The 11817-nt window shown below is 48.8% G+C and overlaps 1 protein-coding gene across 2 annotated transcripts; it reads right to left on the bottom strand.

Moving 5' to 3' along the window:
* Positions 1-838: 838 nt before the first annotated feature.
* Positions 839-11516, bottom strand: LOC115493143 (alpha-soluble NSF attachment protein). Of its 2 annotated transcripts, none has more exons than XM_041712488.2 (11): positions 11355-11516; positions 10154-10233; positions 8774-8890; positions 7811-7857; positions 7278-7355; positions 5933-5988; positions 4676-4760; positions 3706-3810; positions 2957-3025; positions 2626-2676; positions 839-1831 (listed from the first exon to the last, which is right to left on the bottom strand). In XM_041712488.2, exons 1-11 carry the CDS (start codon positions 11459-11461, stop codon positions 1730-1732), a joined length of 897 nt encoding a protein of 298 aa, XP_041568422.1. In that variant the 5' UTR covers positions 11462-11516; the 3' UTR covers positions 839-1729. The 2 variants fall into 2 exon arrangements, with proteins under 2 accessions (XP_041568422.1, XP_041568424.1); XM_041712490.2 differs by having other exon boundaries at positions 2626-2673.
* Positions 11517-11817: the final 301 nt, after the last annotated feature.

Here is an 11817-nt window from a genome sequence, read left to right as displayed (position 1 = left end):
CACGCATGGCGGAACCGGGACCGGCACCGGGACCGAACCGGGACAGAACCGGGACAGAACCGGAGCAAACCGGGACCAAACCGGGAGGAAATGGAATGAACCGAGAGGAACCGGGCTAGAACCGAAAGGAACTGGGACAGACCCGAAACCGAACCGGGACTAAACCGGGAGGAACCGAGACCGAACCGAGAGAAAACGGGACCGAACCGAGCAGGAACCGAAACGAACAGGGACCGAACCGGGAGGAACGGGGGCCGAACCGGACCAAAAGCGGGAGGAACCGGGCCAGAACCGAGAGGAGCCGGGGGGAACGGGGGCCGAACCGGGACCGAACCGGGCCAGAACCGGGAGCGCCGCGGGCCCGGCAGCGCCGCGGGCAGCCCGGAGCGGCAGCGCGGGGACCTTGCGGGGAGCGGCGCGCGGCGATGACGTCAAAGAGCGACGCGAGGAACTCCACAGCGTGGGCGGGGCTTGGGGTTAAGCCCCGCCTATTGCGGGCGGAGCTAAAGCGCTATTGGAGGAAATCGCTCTTTGCTCCGCCCACAGGGGCGTGGCTTTAAGGGGGCGTGGCCAAAGGGAATTTGGGGGGATTTTGGGGTCAAAGGAGGAATTTTGGGGCTCTTTGAGGGGATTTGGGGAAAACGACGCAGCCCCGCCCCCTCCCAACCAGGCCACGCCCATCCCAAAATAGGCCACACCCACAAACTCCAGGGAACGCCCCCCAAAATTTGGGGTACGCCCCCAAAATCGAGCCACGCCCCCAAAAATCAAAGCCACGCCCCCAAAATCAAAGCCACACCCCAAAACCAGAGCCACGCCCCAAAGAGGCCACGCCCCATTCCCAAAGCGAGGCCATCTTTAATCGGGGTCCCCCGGGCACAGCAGCAGGGGCAGGAATGTTCCGGAAGGAGCCATTTTGGGGGGGGTTTGGGGTTATTTTTGGGGCGTTTTGGAGATATTTTTAGGATATTTTTGGGGCATTTTTAAAATTTCTTTTCCAGATTTTTTTTTGAAAATTTTTTGCCAATTTTTGGGGGTGTTTTTGGGATATTTTCGGGCTGATTTTGGGATATTTTCGGGCAGTTCTTGGGGTGGTTTTTGGGGGGTTTTTTGATTCTTTTTTTAGGTTTTTTTGAGGTTTATTGGCGATTTTTTGGGGTTTTTTTTCTTGCTGTATTTTGGGAGGTTTTTTGCCCTGTTTTTGGGCAGATTTTGGGATATTTTTGGGGTGGTTTTGGGCAATTTTTGGGCTGGATTTGGGCAGTTTTGGGGGGTTTTTGATTATTTTTTCTTTTTTTGATTTTGTTTTGCGAATTTTTGGTGGTTTTTTTGCCATATTTCAGAGGTTTTTTTGGCCTGTTTTTGGGATATTTTCGGGGTGATCTCGGGCAGTTTCTGGGCAGTTTTTGGGGTGATTTCAGGGTATTTCTGGGGTGATTGTGGGATATTTTGGGGTTTTTTTGCCGTATTTCAGGGTTTTTTTGCCCTGTTTTTGGGATATTTTTTGGGTGTTTTTGGGCTGTTTCTGGGCAGTTTTTTGGGGCAATTTGGGATTTTGTTGAGTTTTTTTCCCCTTTTTTAAAATTTTTTTTGCGAATTTTTTGGGGTTTTTTTGCCATATTTCGGGGGTTTTTCTGGCCTGTTTTTGGGGTATTTTCGGGGTGCTTTGGGGCTGTTTCCGCGCAGTTTTTGGGGTGATTTTGGGGCGGTTTGGGGCGATTTGGGGCCGTCAGCGCAGGTCCTGCTCGTCGCTCTGGATGCTCCTCTTGATGCGCAGCAGCAGCGCCGTCAGCCACTGGTCCAGGCGGGAGATGGAGTCGAACTCCTTCACCTGCGGGGGCAGTTTGGGGCCAAATCCGGAGATTTTGGGGTTGGGGGGGAACCGGCCCGAATTTGGGGAAATTTGGGGGGATTTGGAGTGAAATTCGAGGGGATTTGGGGTGAAATTGGGGGGATTTGGGGGAGATTGGGGTGTTTTCGAGGATTTGGGGTTAAATTGGGGGGATTTGGGGGGATTTGGGGTGAAATTGGGGGGGATTTGGGGGAGATTTGGGGGGATTTAGGGTGAAATTTGGGTAAAATTCGGGTATTTTGGAGGATTTGGGGTGAAATTGGGGGAATTTGGAGTGAAATTGAAGGGAATTTTGGGGGAATTTTGGGTGAATTTGGGGGGGTTTGGGGGAGATTTTGGGGGATTTAGGGTGAGATTGGGGCATTTTGGAGGATTTGGGGTGAAATTGGGGGGATTTGGGGGGATTTGAGGTGAAATTTGGGGAGAATTTGAGGGATTTTGAGAGGGAATTGGGGTGAAGTTGGATTTTGGGGTGAAATTGGGGGATTTTGGGGTGAAATTGGGGGGATTTTGGAGGAATTTTGGGGTGATTTTCAGGTGGATTTTGGGGTGATTTTGGGGTGAATTTGGGGGAGATTTTTGGTGTGATTCTGGGGTAATTTTGGGGTGATTTTGGGGTGGAATTTTAGGTGAATTCTGAGGTGATTCTGGGGTAATTTTGGGGTGATTTTGGGGGTGGATTTCGGGGATTTTGAGGTGATTCTGGGGTAATTTTGGGGAGATTTGGGGTGGATTTTGGGGTGAATTTGGGGGATTTCGGGGTGCCCACGCACGGCGTCGGTGAAGGCGTCGACGTTCTGCTCCTCGTGCGCCTCCAGCAGCTTCTGGGGAGGAGGAGGAGGAGGGGAGGAAGGTCAGGATGGGGAGAGGAAGGTGAGGAGGAGGAGGAGGAGGAGGAGGATGGACAGAGGGGGATGAGGATGAGGAAGATGAAGATGAGGATAATGAGGAGGAGGAGGGACAGAGGGGGACGAGGATGAGGAAGGAGATGAGGATGAGGATGAGGATGGGATGAAGATGAGGATGAGGATGGGGATCAGGACGGGGATGAAGATGAGGATGAAGATGAGGATGAGGATGAGGAGGCAGGGGAGGAAGGCTGACCTTGAGCAGTTTGCACTCGCGGCAGTCGGAGAAGGCCGGGAACATCTCCTCGTACCGCTGCACCGCCAGCTGGGACAGAGACGGGATTTAATTACCCCTAATTAATGCTAATTAACCCCAATTAACCCTAATTAACCCCTAATTAACCCAGTCAGAGAAGGCCGGGAACATCTCCTCGTAACGCTGCACTGTCAGCCGGCTGGGCACAAATTAGGGGTTAATTAACCCTAATTAACCCCTAACTAATGTTAATTAACCCCTAATTAATGCTAATTAACCCCTAATGATGCTGTTAATCACCTCGGTGCAGAAGTGGCACAGGGCCGCCCTGAAGAAACCAAATCCCAATTTAATTTCCCAATCCCAAATTAACCAAACTAAATCCCAAATTAACCAAATTAAACCCCCAATTAACCCCCAATTAACGCTAATTAACACTAATTAATGTTAATTACCTTGGCGTTCAGCATATCCACGCAGAAGTGGCAGAGGGCTGCCCTGAAGAAACGCTCCGGTCCCAGTCCCATATTAACCAAATTAACCCAAATTAACGCGAATAAACGCGTAATTAGCGCTAATTACCGTTAATTGGTGTTAATTACCTTGGCGTTGAGCATGTCGATGCAGAAGTGGCAGAGGGCTGCCCTGAAGAAACGCTCCGGCCCCAGTCCCACATTAACCAAATTAACCCAAACTAACACGAATAAACCCGTAATGAGCGCTAATTACCGTTAATTAGTGTTAATTACCTTGGCGTTGAGCATGTCGATGCAGAAGTGGCAGAGGGCTGCCCTGAAGAAATGCTCCTTGGCGCTGTACTTGAGCAAGGGGCTGTCCATGGCCACCGCCCCCACCTGCAGCACCCGGAACGTTCCGGAAATTCCCAAAATTCCCAAAATCCCCCAAATCCCGGGAATTCCCGCGGCTCCCAAAGGATTTGGGGGAAAACTCTGTGAGTTCCGGGAGGATCCCAAAGGATCTGGGGGAAAATTCCGGGGGCAGCCCAAAGGATTCGGGCGATCCCAAAATTCTGGGAATTTTGGGGGGATCACAAAGGATTTGGGGGAAAATTCCAAAGGATCCCAAAGGATTGGGGAGGGGGGGGATTTCCCAGGAATTCCGGGGGGATCCCAAAGGATTTTGGGGATCCCATAGTTTTGGGAATTATGGGGGGGTTCCCAAAGGATTTGGGAGAAAATTCCAAAGGATCCCAAAGGATTTGGGGGGAAATTCCAGGAATTCTGGGGGGTTCCCAAAAGGATTCCGGCGGATCCCAAAATTCCATGAATTTTGGGGGGATCCCAAAAGGATTCCGGGGGATCCCATACTTTTGGGAATTACAGGGGGGATCCCAAAGGATATGGGGGAGAATTCCGGGAATTCCAGGGTGATCCCACAGGATTTTGGGATCAGAGCCCCAAATTTCAGGAACAAACCCCAAAATTTTTGGACTCAAAGGCCCAAATTTTGGGATCAGAGCCTTGAATCCTTCGGGATCAAAATGATGAAAAAGGGCAGGAAAATGAGAGAAAAAAAATCAGGAGTATGAGGGGAAAAGCAGGAAAATAGGGAAAAAAAATCAGGAAAATGAGAGGAAGAAACAGGAAAATGAGGGGAAAAAGCAGGAAAATGAGGGGGAAAATCAGGGAAATAGGAAAAAAACCAGGAAAATGAGGGAAAAGATCAGGAAATGAGGAAGAGGAGGGAGGAAGGCCCGACCTGCTCGTAGATGTCGATGGCGCGCGGGAACTGCTCCAACTGCGCCGCGAAGGCCGCCACCTTCAGCAGGCACTTATTGGCTGAGCTGGGAAAGAAAAGTCCCAAAAAACACCCAAATCCCAAAAATCCCCTCCCAAAAATCCCAAAAATTCCATCCGAAAAATCCCAAATCCCACTAAAATCCAAAAAAAAAACCGTACCAAAATCCCTCCCCAAAAACCCCCAAATCTCACTGAAATTACAGAAATCCCATCAAAAAAAAGCACCAGATCCCACCGAAATCCCAAAAAAGTCCCACCCAAAAAATCCCAAATCCCAAAAATCCTGCCCAAAAAAACCCAAATCCCAAAAATCCCCCTAAAACCTCAAATCCCAGCTGGGAATTGGGAATTGGGGACAGCCCAGATCCCAAAAATGCCCAAATCCCAAAAATCCCCAAATCCCCAAATCCCAAAAATGCCCAAATCCCAAAGATCCCCAAATCCCGGAGCTCGGCCCCGATCCGGGATCTGGCGGGGAGGGGAGGAAGGAGCTGGAACCGCCCAGGACGGGAATTCGGGACCCCCGGGGCCAGATCCACCGGGATCCCTCGGGATCAGGGCCGGGATTTGTTGGAATTTGGGTCGGGATCTGTCAGGATTTGGGTTGGGATCAGTCGGGACCTCCAGGATCCGTCGGAATTTGGGCCGGGATCCGTTGGAATCCCGCAGGATCCATTAGGTTTTGGGTCAGGATCCGCTCGGATTGGTTGGGATCCTGAGATCCATCAGGATTTGGGTCGGGATCAGCCGAGATCTGTTGGGATTCGGGTGGGGATCCCCAAAATCCATCGGGATTTGGGTCGGGATTGGTTGGGACCAGTTGGAATCCCTCAGGATCCATCCGAATTTTGGTCGGGTTCAGTTGGGATCAGTTCAAGATCTGTTGGGATTTGAGTCAGGATCTCCAAAATCTGTCGGGATTAGGGCCGGGATCCATCGGGATCCGTTGGGATTTGGGCTGGAATCTGTTGGGATCAGTTAAGATTGGTTGGGATTTGGGTCAGGATCCCCAAAATCTGTCGGGATTTGGGCCGGGATCAGTCGAGATCTGTTGGGATTTGGGTCAGGATCCCCAAAATCCGTTGGGATTTGGGTCGGAATCCCGGGATCCATCGAGATTTGGGCCGGGATCATTTTGGATCTGTTGGGATTTGGGCTGGGATCCCCAAAATCCTTCGGGATCCGCCGGGATCCGCCGGGATCCGCCGTTCCGTACCTGGTGGATTCCTCCCCTCGGTAGAACTCGGCCGCCTGCTCGTAGTGCGCCACGGCCTGGGGGGAAAATCCGGGATCAGATCCCAAAAAATCCCCCAAAATCCCCCCGAAAATCCCCCAAAACACCCGGGAGAAACCAGAGCCAGCCCAGGGAAAACCCGGAAAAAAAAACCCGGAAAATCCTGGAAAAAAACAGAAAAATCCTGGAAAAATGGGATAAAAAAGGGGTAAAAAAGAGATTTTAAAATGGGTAAAAATTAGGTAAAAAATGGGATATAAAAAGGATAAAAATGGGATAAAAAAGGGGAAAAGGAAATAAAAACAAGATGTAAAAAAGGTAAAAATGGGACTAAAAGAAAATTACAAGCAGATAAAAACACAACTAAAAATGAGTTTTAAAAAGCATAAAAATGGGAGAAAAAAGGAAACAAAAATGGGATTAAAGTGGGATAAAAAAGTAATAAAAAAGGGATAAAAAAGGAATAAAAGGGATGAAAATGGTGTTTAAATGAAACAAAAAAAGAATAAAAATGATATATAAAAAAAAAAAAGGGATAAAAAAATTGATTAAAATGGTGTAAAAAAGGGACAAAAGCAATAAGAATGGGCTCTGAAATCCATAAAAAAAGAGCAGAATTCCTTGGAAAAAATTGGGAATTAAATTGAAAACATAAAAGGACAGAAAAGAAAAAATCCCCGAAATTCCGGAGAAATTCCGGGACAAATTCGGGAGAAATTCCAGGAAATTCCAGGGGGGAGGGGAAGGTCCCGGAGCCGCCCCCGCCCCATCTGCTCCTGTGGAGCTGCCGGAAAAATCCCAAAAATCCTGGAAAAATCCCAAAAAACCTCCAAAATTCGCAATTCTCAGAGAAATGGCCCCTACCCAGGAAAATCTCTAAAAAAACCCCAAAATTTCCCAAAATTCCAGAAAAATTCCCCAAAAAATTCCCCAAAATTCCTGAAAAAATCCCCCAAAAATCCCAGAATATCCCCCCAAAAAAAATCTCAATTCCCAGAGAAATAGCTCATACACAAAAAACCCAAAAAATTTCCCAAAAATCCCAGAAACATTCCCAAAAAATTTCCCAGAAATCAGAAAAATCCCTGGGATTTCCCCAGGATTTTCCCACAATTTTTCTGGGATATTTCCAGCATTTTTCTGGGGATTTTTCCATTATTTTTCCAGGGATTTTCCTGTAAATTTTCCATTAATTTTCCCCAGTTTTTTTTCTGGGATTTTTCCTGAATTTTTCCAGGATTTTTCCGTTATTTTTTCCCAGATTTATCTAGGGTTTTCCGGGATTTTTCCCATGATTTTTCCAGGATTTTTCCGGGGTTTCCCTCACCTTGTGGATGTCCAGCAGGTCGCTCTCGTAGATCTCGGCGATGCCCACGTGGTGCTTGGCGGCGATGGTGAAACGGCCCTGGAAAAACGGGAATTTTCCATGGAAAAACGAGAATTTTCCTGGAAAAACGGGAATTTTCCATGGAAAAACCAGAATTTTCCTGGAAAAACCGGAATTTTCCATGGAAAAACTGGAATATTCTGTGAAAAAATGGGAATATTCAATGAAAAAAAAGGGAATATTCTGTGAGAAATGGGAATTTTTTCTGTGGAATAATGGGAATTTTCCATGGGAAAATTTAAAGGAAAACTGGGAATTTCTCAGGGAAAAATGGGAATTTTCTATGGGAAATGGGAATTTTCCAGGGGAAAATGAGAATATTTAAAGTAAAAATGGGAATATTCCCTGGAAAAATGAGAATATTTTGTGAAAAAAATGGGAATTTTCCAGGGGAAAATAGGAACATTCTGTGGAAAAATGGGAATATTTAAGGAAAACTAGGAATTCCAGGCTGGAATTCAGGGAATTCTCACCATGTCTGTGTAGATCTCGATGGCGCGGAGCAGGCAGTTCACAGCCTCTGGAAAAAATGGGAAAAAACAAGAAAAAATAGGGGGGAAATAGGGAAAAATGGAGAAAAATGGGAAAAATGGGAAAAAAACTCAGGGAAAAACTGAAAAAATCAGGAAAAACCCGGGAATGGGGGCGAGAATAATCCTCGGGATTATCCCGGGAATTCTGAAGGATGGGAGCCCCAAAAATTTGGGGATCAGACCCCAAATTTTGGGATCAAAGTGCAAAAATTTCGGGAACAGACCCCAAAAATGTTGGGATATTGGAAGTTTCTGGGATCAGAATCCCAAATTTTGGAAGCTCGGCCTCAATCCCCCCCAAAATTCCGGAATTTCCGCCCCTCCCCCACCTCTGCAGCCGCTCCGGAGCCAGAGGGAGCCAAAATTTGGGAATTCTGCCCAAAACTCTGGGAATTCTGCCCAAAACTCTGGGAATTCTGCCCAAAACTCTGGGATTTCTGCCCAAAAAACTGCAGGAATTCTGCCCAAAATTTTGGGAACCCTGCCCAGAGCCCGGCTCCATCTGCTCAGCCCCAGCTGGGGAGGTTTGGGAGGATTTTGGGGAATTTTAGGGGGATTTTTGGGGAATTTTAGGGGGATTTTCCCAGGATTTGAAGGAATATTCCCAGGATTTAATGGGATTTCAATGGTTTTCCCAGGATTTAAAGGAATTTTCCCAGTATTTAAAGGAATTTTTTCAAAATTTAGTAGAATTTAAAGGAATTTTCCACAAGATTTAATAGAATTTCAGCAGATTTTCCCAGGATTTAAAAGAATTTTCCTGGGATTTAATGGGATTTTCCCAGGATTTAAAGGAATTTTCCCAGGATTTCCATGGAATTCCAGTGGCATTTGTGGGAATTCTCTCCCCCCATGCCCCCAGCCCCCCCAGAATTCCCAAATTTCCGGGAATTCCGGCCTCACCCTCCGGATCCGCCTTTTTGAAGGCGTTGGCGGCGTCCACAAAGTTGGAGGCGGCCTCGTGTTTGCTCTGCAGCTGCAGCTGGAGCCCTGCAGCACGGGAAAATGCGGAGCCTGCCTCTGGAAAAACGGGAAAAAAACATGGAAAAATATTAGGAATTCATCAGAAAAACCTTGGGGATTTATGGGAAAAATATTGGGGAAAAACGGGGGGAAAACACAGGGAAAAAACGTGGAAAAAACAGGGAAAAAACATCAGGAATTCATGGGAAAATATTGGGAAAAACATGGAAAAATTGGGGAAAAAACACGGGGGGAAAATGGGGGGAAAACATCAGGAATTTATGGGGATTTATTGGGAATTCATGGGGAACACATTGGGGAAAAACAGGGGAAAAACTCTGGGGAAAACATGGAATAAACAGGGAAAAAACATTGGGAAACACAGAGAAAAACACTGTGGAAAATATGGGAATAAAACTGGGAAAAACATGGGAAAAACAGGGAAAAAAAACATGAAAGAACACTGGGAAAAACATTAGATAAACATGGGATAAATGTGGGATAAACACGGGGAATTAAGGGAGAATTCTTTGGGATGAACAGTGGGAATTCATGGGATAAACATTGGGAATAAACAGCGGGAATTCATTGGGAATTTCTGGGAAAAACGCTGGGAAAAAATATGGGAAAAATATGGGATACACTGGGAATTCACTGGGAATTCACACTGGGAATTCATGGGAGAAACGTTGGAAAAACCTCGGGAACAAACACTGGGAATTTCTGGGACAAACACTGGGAGTTTTTTGGGATAAATATGGGGAATTCATTGGGAATAAACATTGGGAATTCCTGGGATAAACACTGGGAATTTCTGGGAATAACTTCCAGAATCCACGGAGTTCCCGGGAGCCGTGGCATTCCCAAAATTCCCAGAATTCTCAAAATTCCTGGAATTCCGTGGATTCCCAAAATCCCTGGAATTCCTGGAAATCCCGAAATTCCCAAGATTCCCGGAATTCCCACTCTCCAGAAAAACAGGATAAAGATGGAAACGGAGTCAGGATTCCCAAAATTCCTGGAATTCCCAAAATCCCTGGCATTCCCAGCCTCCGAAAAACCAGGATAAAGGTGGGAATGGGATTCCCAGAATGCCCAAAATCCCCAGAATTCCCAAAATCCCCAGAATTCCCGGAATTCTCAGTCTCCACAAACAGAGGATAAAGGTGGGAAAACGGGATGAAGATGGGAACAGGACTCTTGGAATTCCCGGAATTTCCAAAATTCCCAGAATTCCCAGCCTCTGGAAAACGGGAAAAAGTGGGAATGGGATTCCCAGGATTCCCGAAATTCCCGAAATTCCCGAAATTCCGGACTCACGGCTCCAGTTTTTGGCCATCTTGAAGAGGTTGGCGGCGCGGGTGTAGCACTCGCAGGCCTCCTCCAGCCGAGAGGAGCCCCTGGAAAACCGGAAAAATGGGAATTATTCCCGGGAAAATGGGAGTTCCGGGAGTTATTCGGGGAATTCTAGGAGTTGTTTGGGAAAAAAATTGGAAAAAATGGGAAAAATCGGGGGAAAAAGGGAATTATTCTGGGGAAAATGGGAATTACTCTGGGAATCCTGGGATGGATTCTGGGGAAAAAATGGGAAAAAATGGAATTTTTCTGGGAATTCTGTGGGGCAAGGCGGGAACCATGGTGGGAAAATAGGAATTCCATGGAAAAGTGGGAATTTGGGGTGGGAAAATGGGAATTTGGGGCAATTTTGGGGGCCCCTCACAGGAAAATTCTCAAATTTCCCCTCCCCTGCCCCAATATTTCCCCTCAGGACCCCCAAATTCCCCTCAGGACCCCCAAATTTTCCCTTCCCCACCCAAATTCCCCTCACGACTCCCCCAATTCCCCGCACAACTCCCAAATTCCCCTCAGGACCCCCCAAATTTCCTTCAGAACTCCCCCAATTCCCCTCAGGATCCCCAAATTCCCCTCAGGACCACCCAAATTCCCCTCAGAACTCCCCCAAATCCCCTCAGGATCCCCAAATTCCCCTCAGGACCCCCCAAATTTCCTTCAGAACTCCCCCAAATCCCTTCAGGACCCCCCAAATCTCCCTCAGAACTCCCCCAAATCCCCTCAGGACCTCTAAATCCCCTCAGGACCTCCAAATCCCTTCAGAACCCCCCAAATCCTCTCAGAACCCCCCAAATCTCCCTCCCAATCCCCTCAGAACCCCCCAATTTCCCCTTCCCCACCCAAATCCCCTCAGAACCCCCCAAATCCCCCTCCCAATCCCCTCAGAACCCCCAGATTTCCCCTTCCCCACCCAAATCCCCTCAGAACTCCCCCAAATCCCCTCAGGACCCCCCAAATCCCTTCAGGACCCCCCAAATCCCCCTCCCAATCCCCTCAGAACCCCCCAAATTTCCCCTTCCCCACCCAAATCCCCTCAGGACCCCCCCAAATTCCCCTCCCCCCGCCTTTTCCCGCCTTTTTCCCCCTCAGGCCGCCACGTCTCCCCCCGCCCGTTTCCCCCCCGTCCCCCCGGGGCTCTCCCCGCCCGCCCCGCGCCCCTCGCACGCACCCGAAGAGGCCCCCGAGGAAGGACTGAGCCCCCCGGACCTTCCGCTCGGCCTCGCTCAGCAGCCGCTGCGCCTCCTCCTCCTTCGCCTTCCCCATCGCCGCCGCCATGACGGCCCCGCGCCGCCCCACGTGACCGGGAGCGCCGCCCCACGTGACCCGGAGCGCCGCCCCCACGTTCCCCCTCAGGGCAGTGGCGCCCTCTGGCGGGCGGGAGGACTGAGGGGAGGGGAAAAAACCAAAAAAACCCCAAAAAACCCAAAAAAACCCACAAAAAACCCAAACCACACACCGCCAATATGGGCGTGATTTATGCAAATTAGGATGCGCCTCAGGGCAGCGGGTTGTGGGCGGGGTTTATGGTAATTTACAGCGCGTGGGGGCAGGGTGGGGCGTGGTTTATGGTAATAAGAGCGCCAGGGCTGGTGGGCTGCGCCTCGGGGCGTGGTTTATGCTAATAAACAGCG

This window comes from Taeniopygia guttata, chromosome 34 (assembly GCF_048771995.1).
Source record: "Taeniopygia guttata chromosome 34, bTaeGut7.mat, whole genome shotgun sequence".
Lineage (NCBI taxonomy): Eukaryota > Metazoa > Chordata > Aves > Passeriformes > Estrildidae > Taeniopygia > Taeniopygia guttata.
Note: the sequence above shows the minus strand (reverse complement) of the source record. Positions and strands in the feature narration are given on the sequence as shown.

Coding starts and splice junctions, on each gene's coding strand:
- LOC115493143 (XM_041712488.2), bottom strand. CDS start 11,461: ATGGCGGCGGCGATGGGGAAGGCGAAGGAGGAGGAGGCGCAGCGGCTG. Junction 10,234..11,354: donor TTCCTCGGGGGCCTCTTCGG/GTGCGTGCGAGG, acceptor CCGGTTTTCCAG/GGGCTCCTCTCGGCTGGAGG. Junction 3,811..4,675: donor CCATCGACATCTACGAGCAG/GTCGGGCCTTCC, acceptor CGGGTGCTGCAG/GTGGGGGCGGTGGCCATGGA.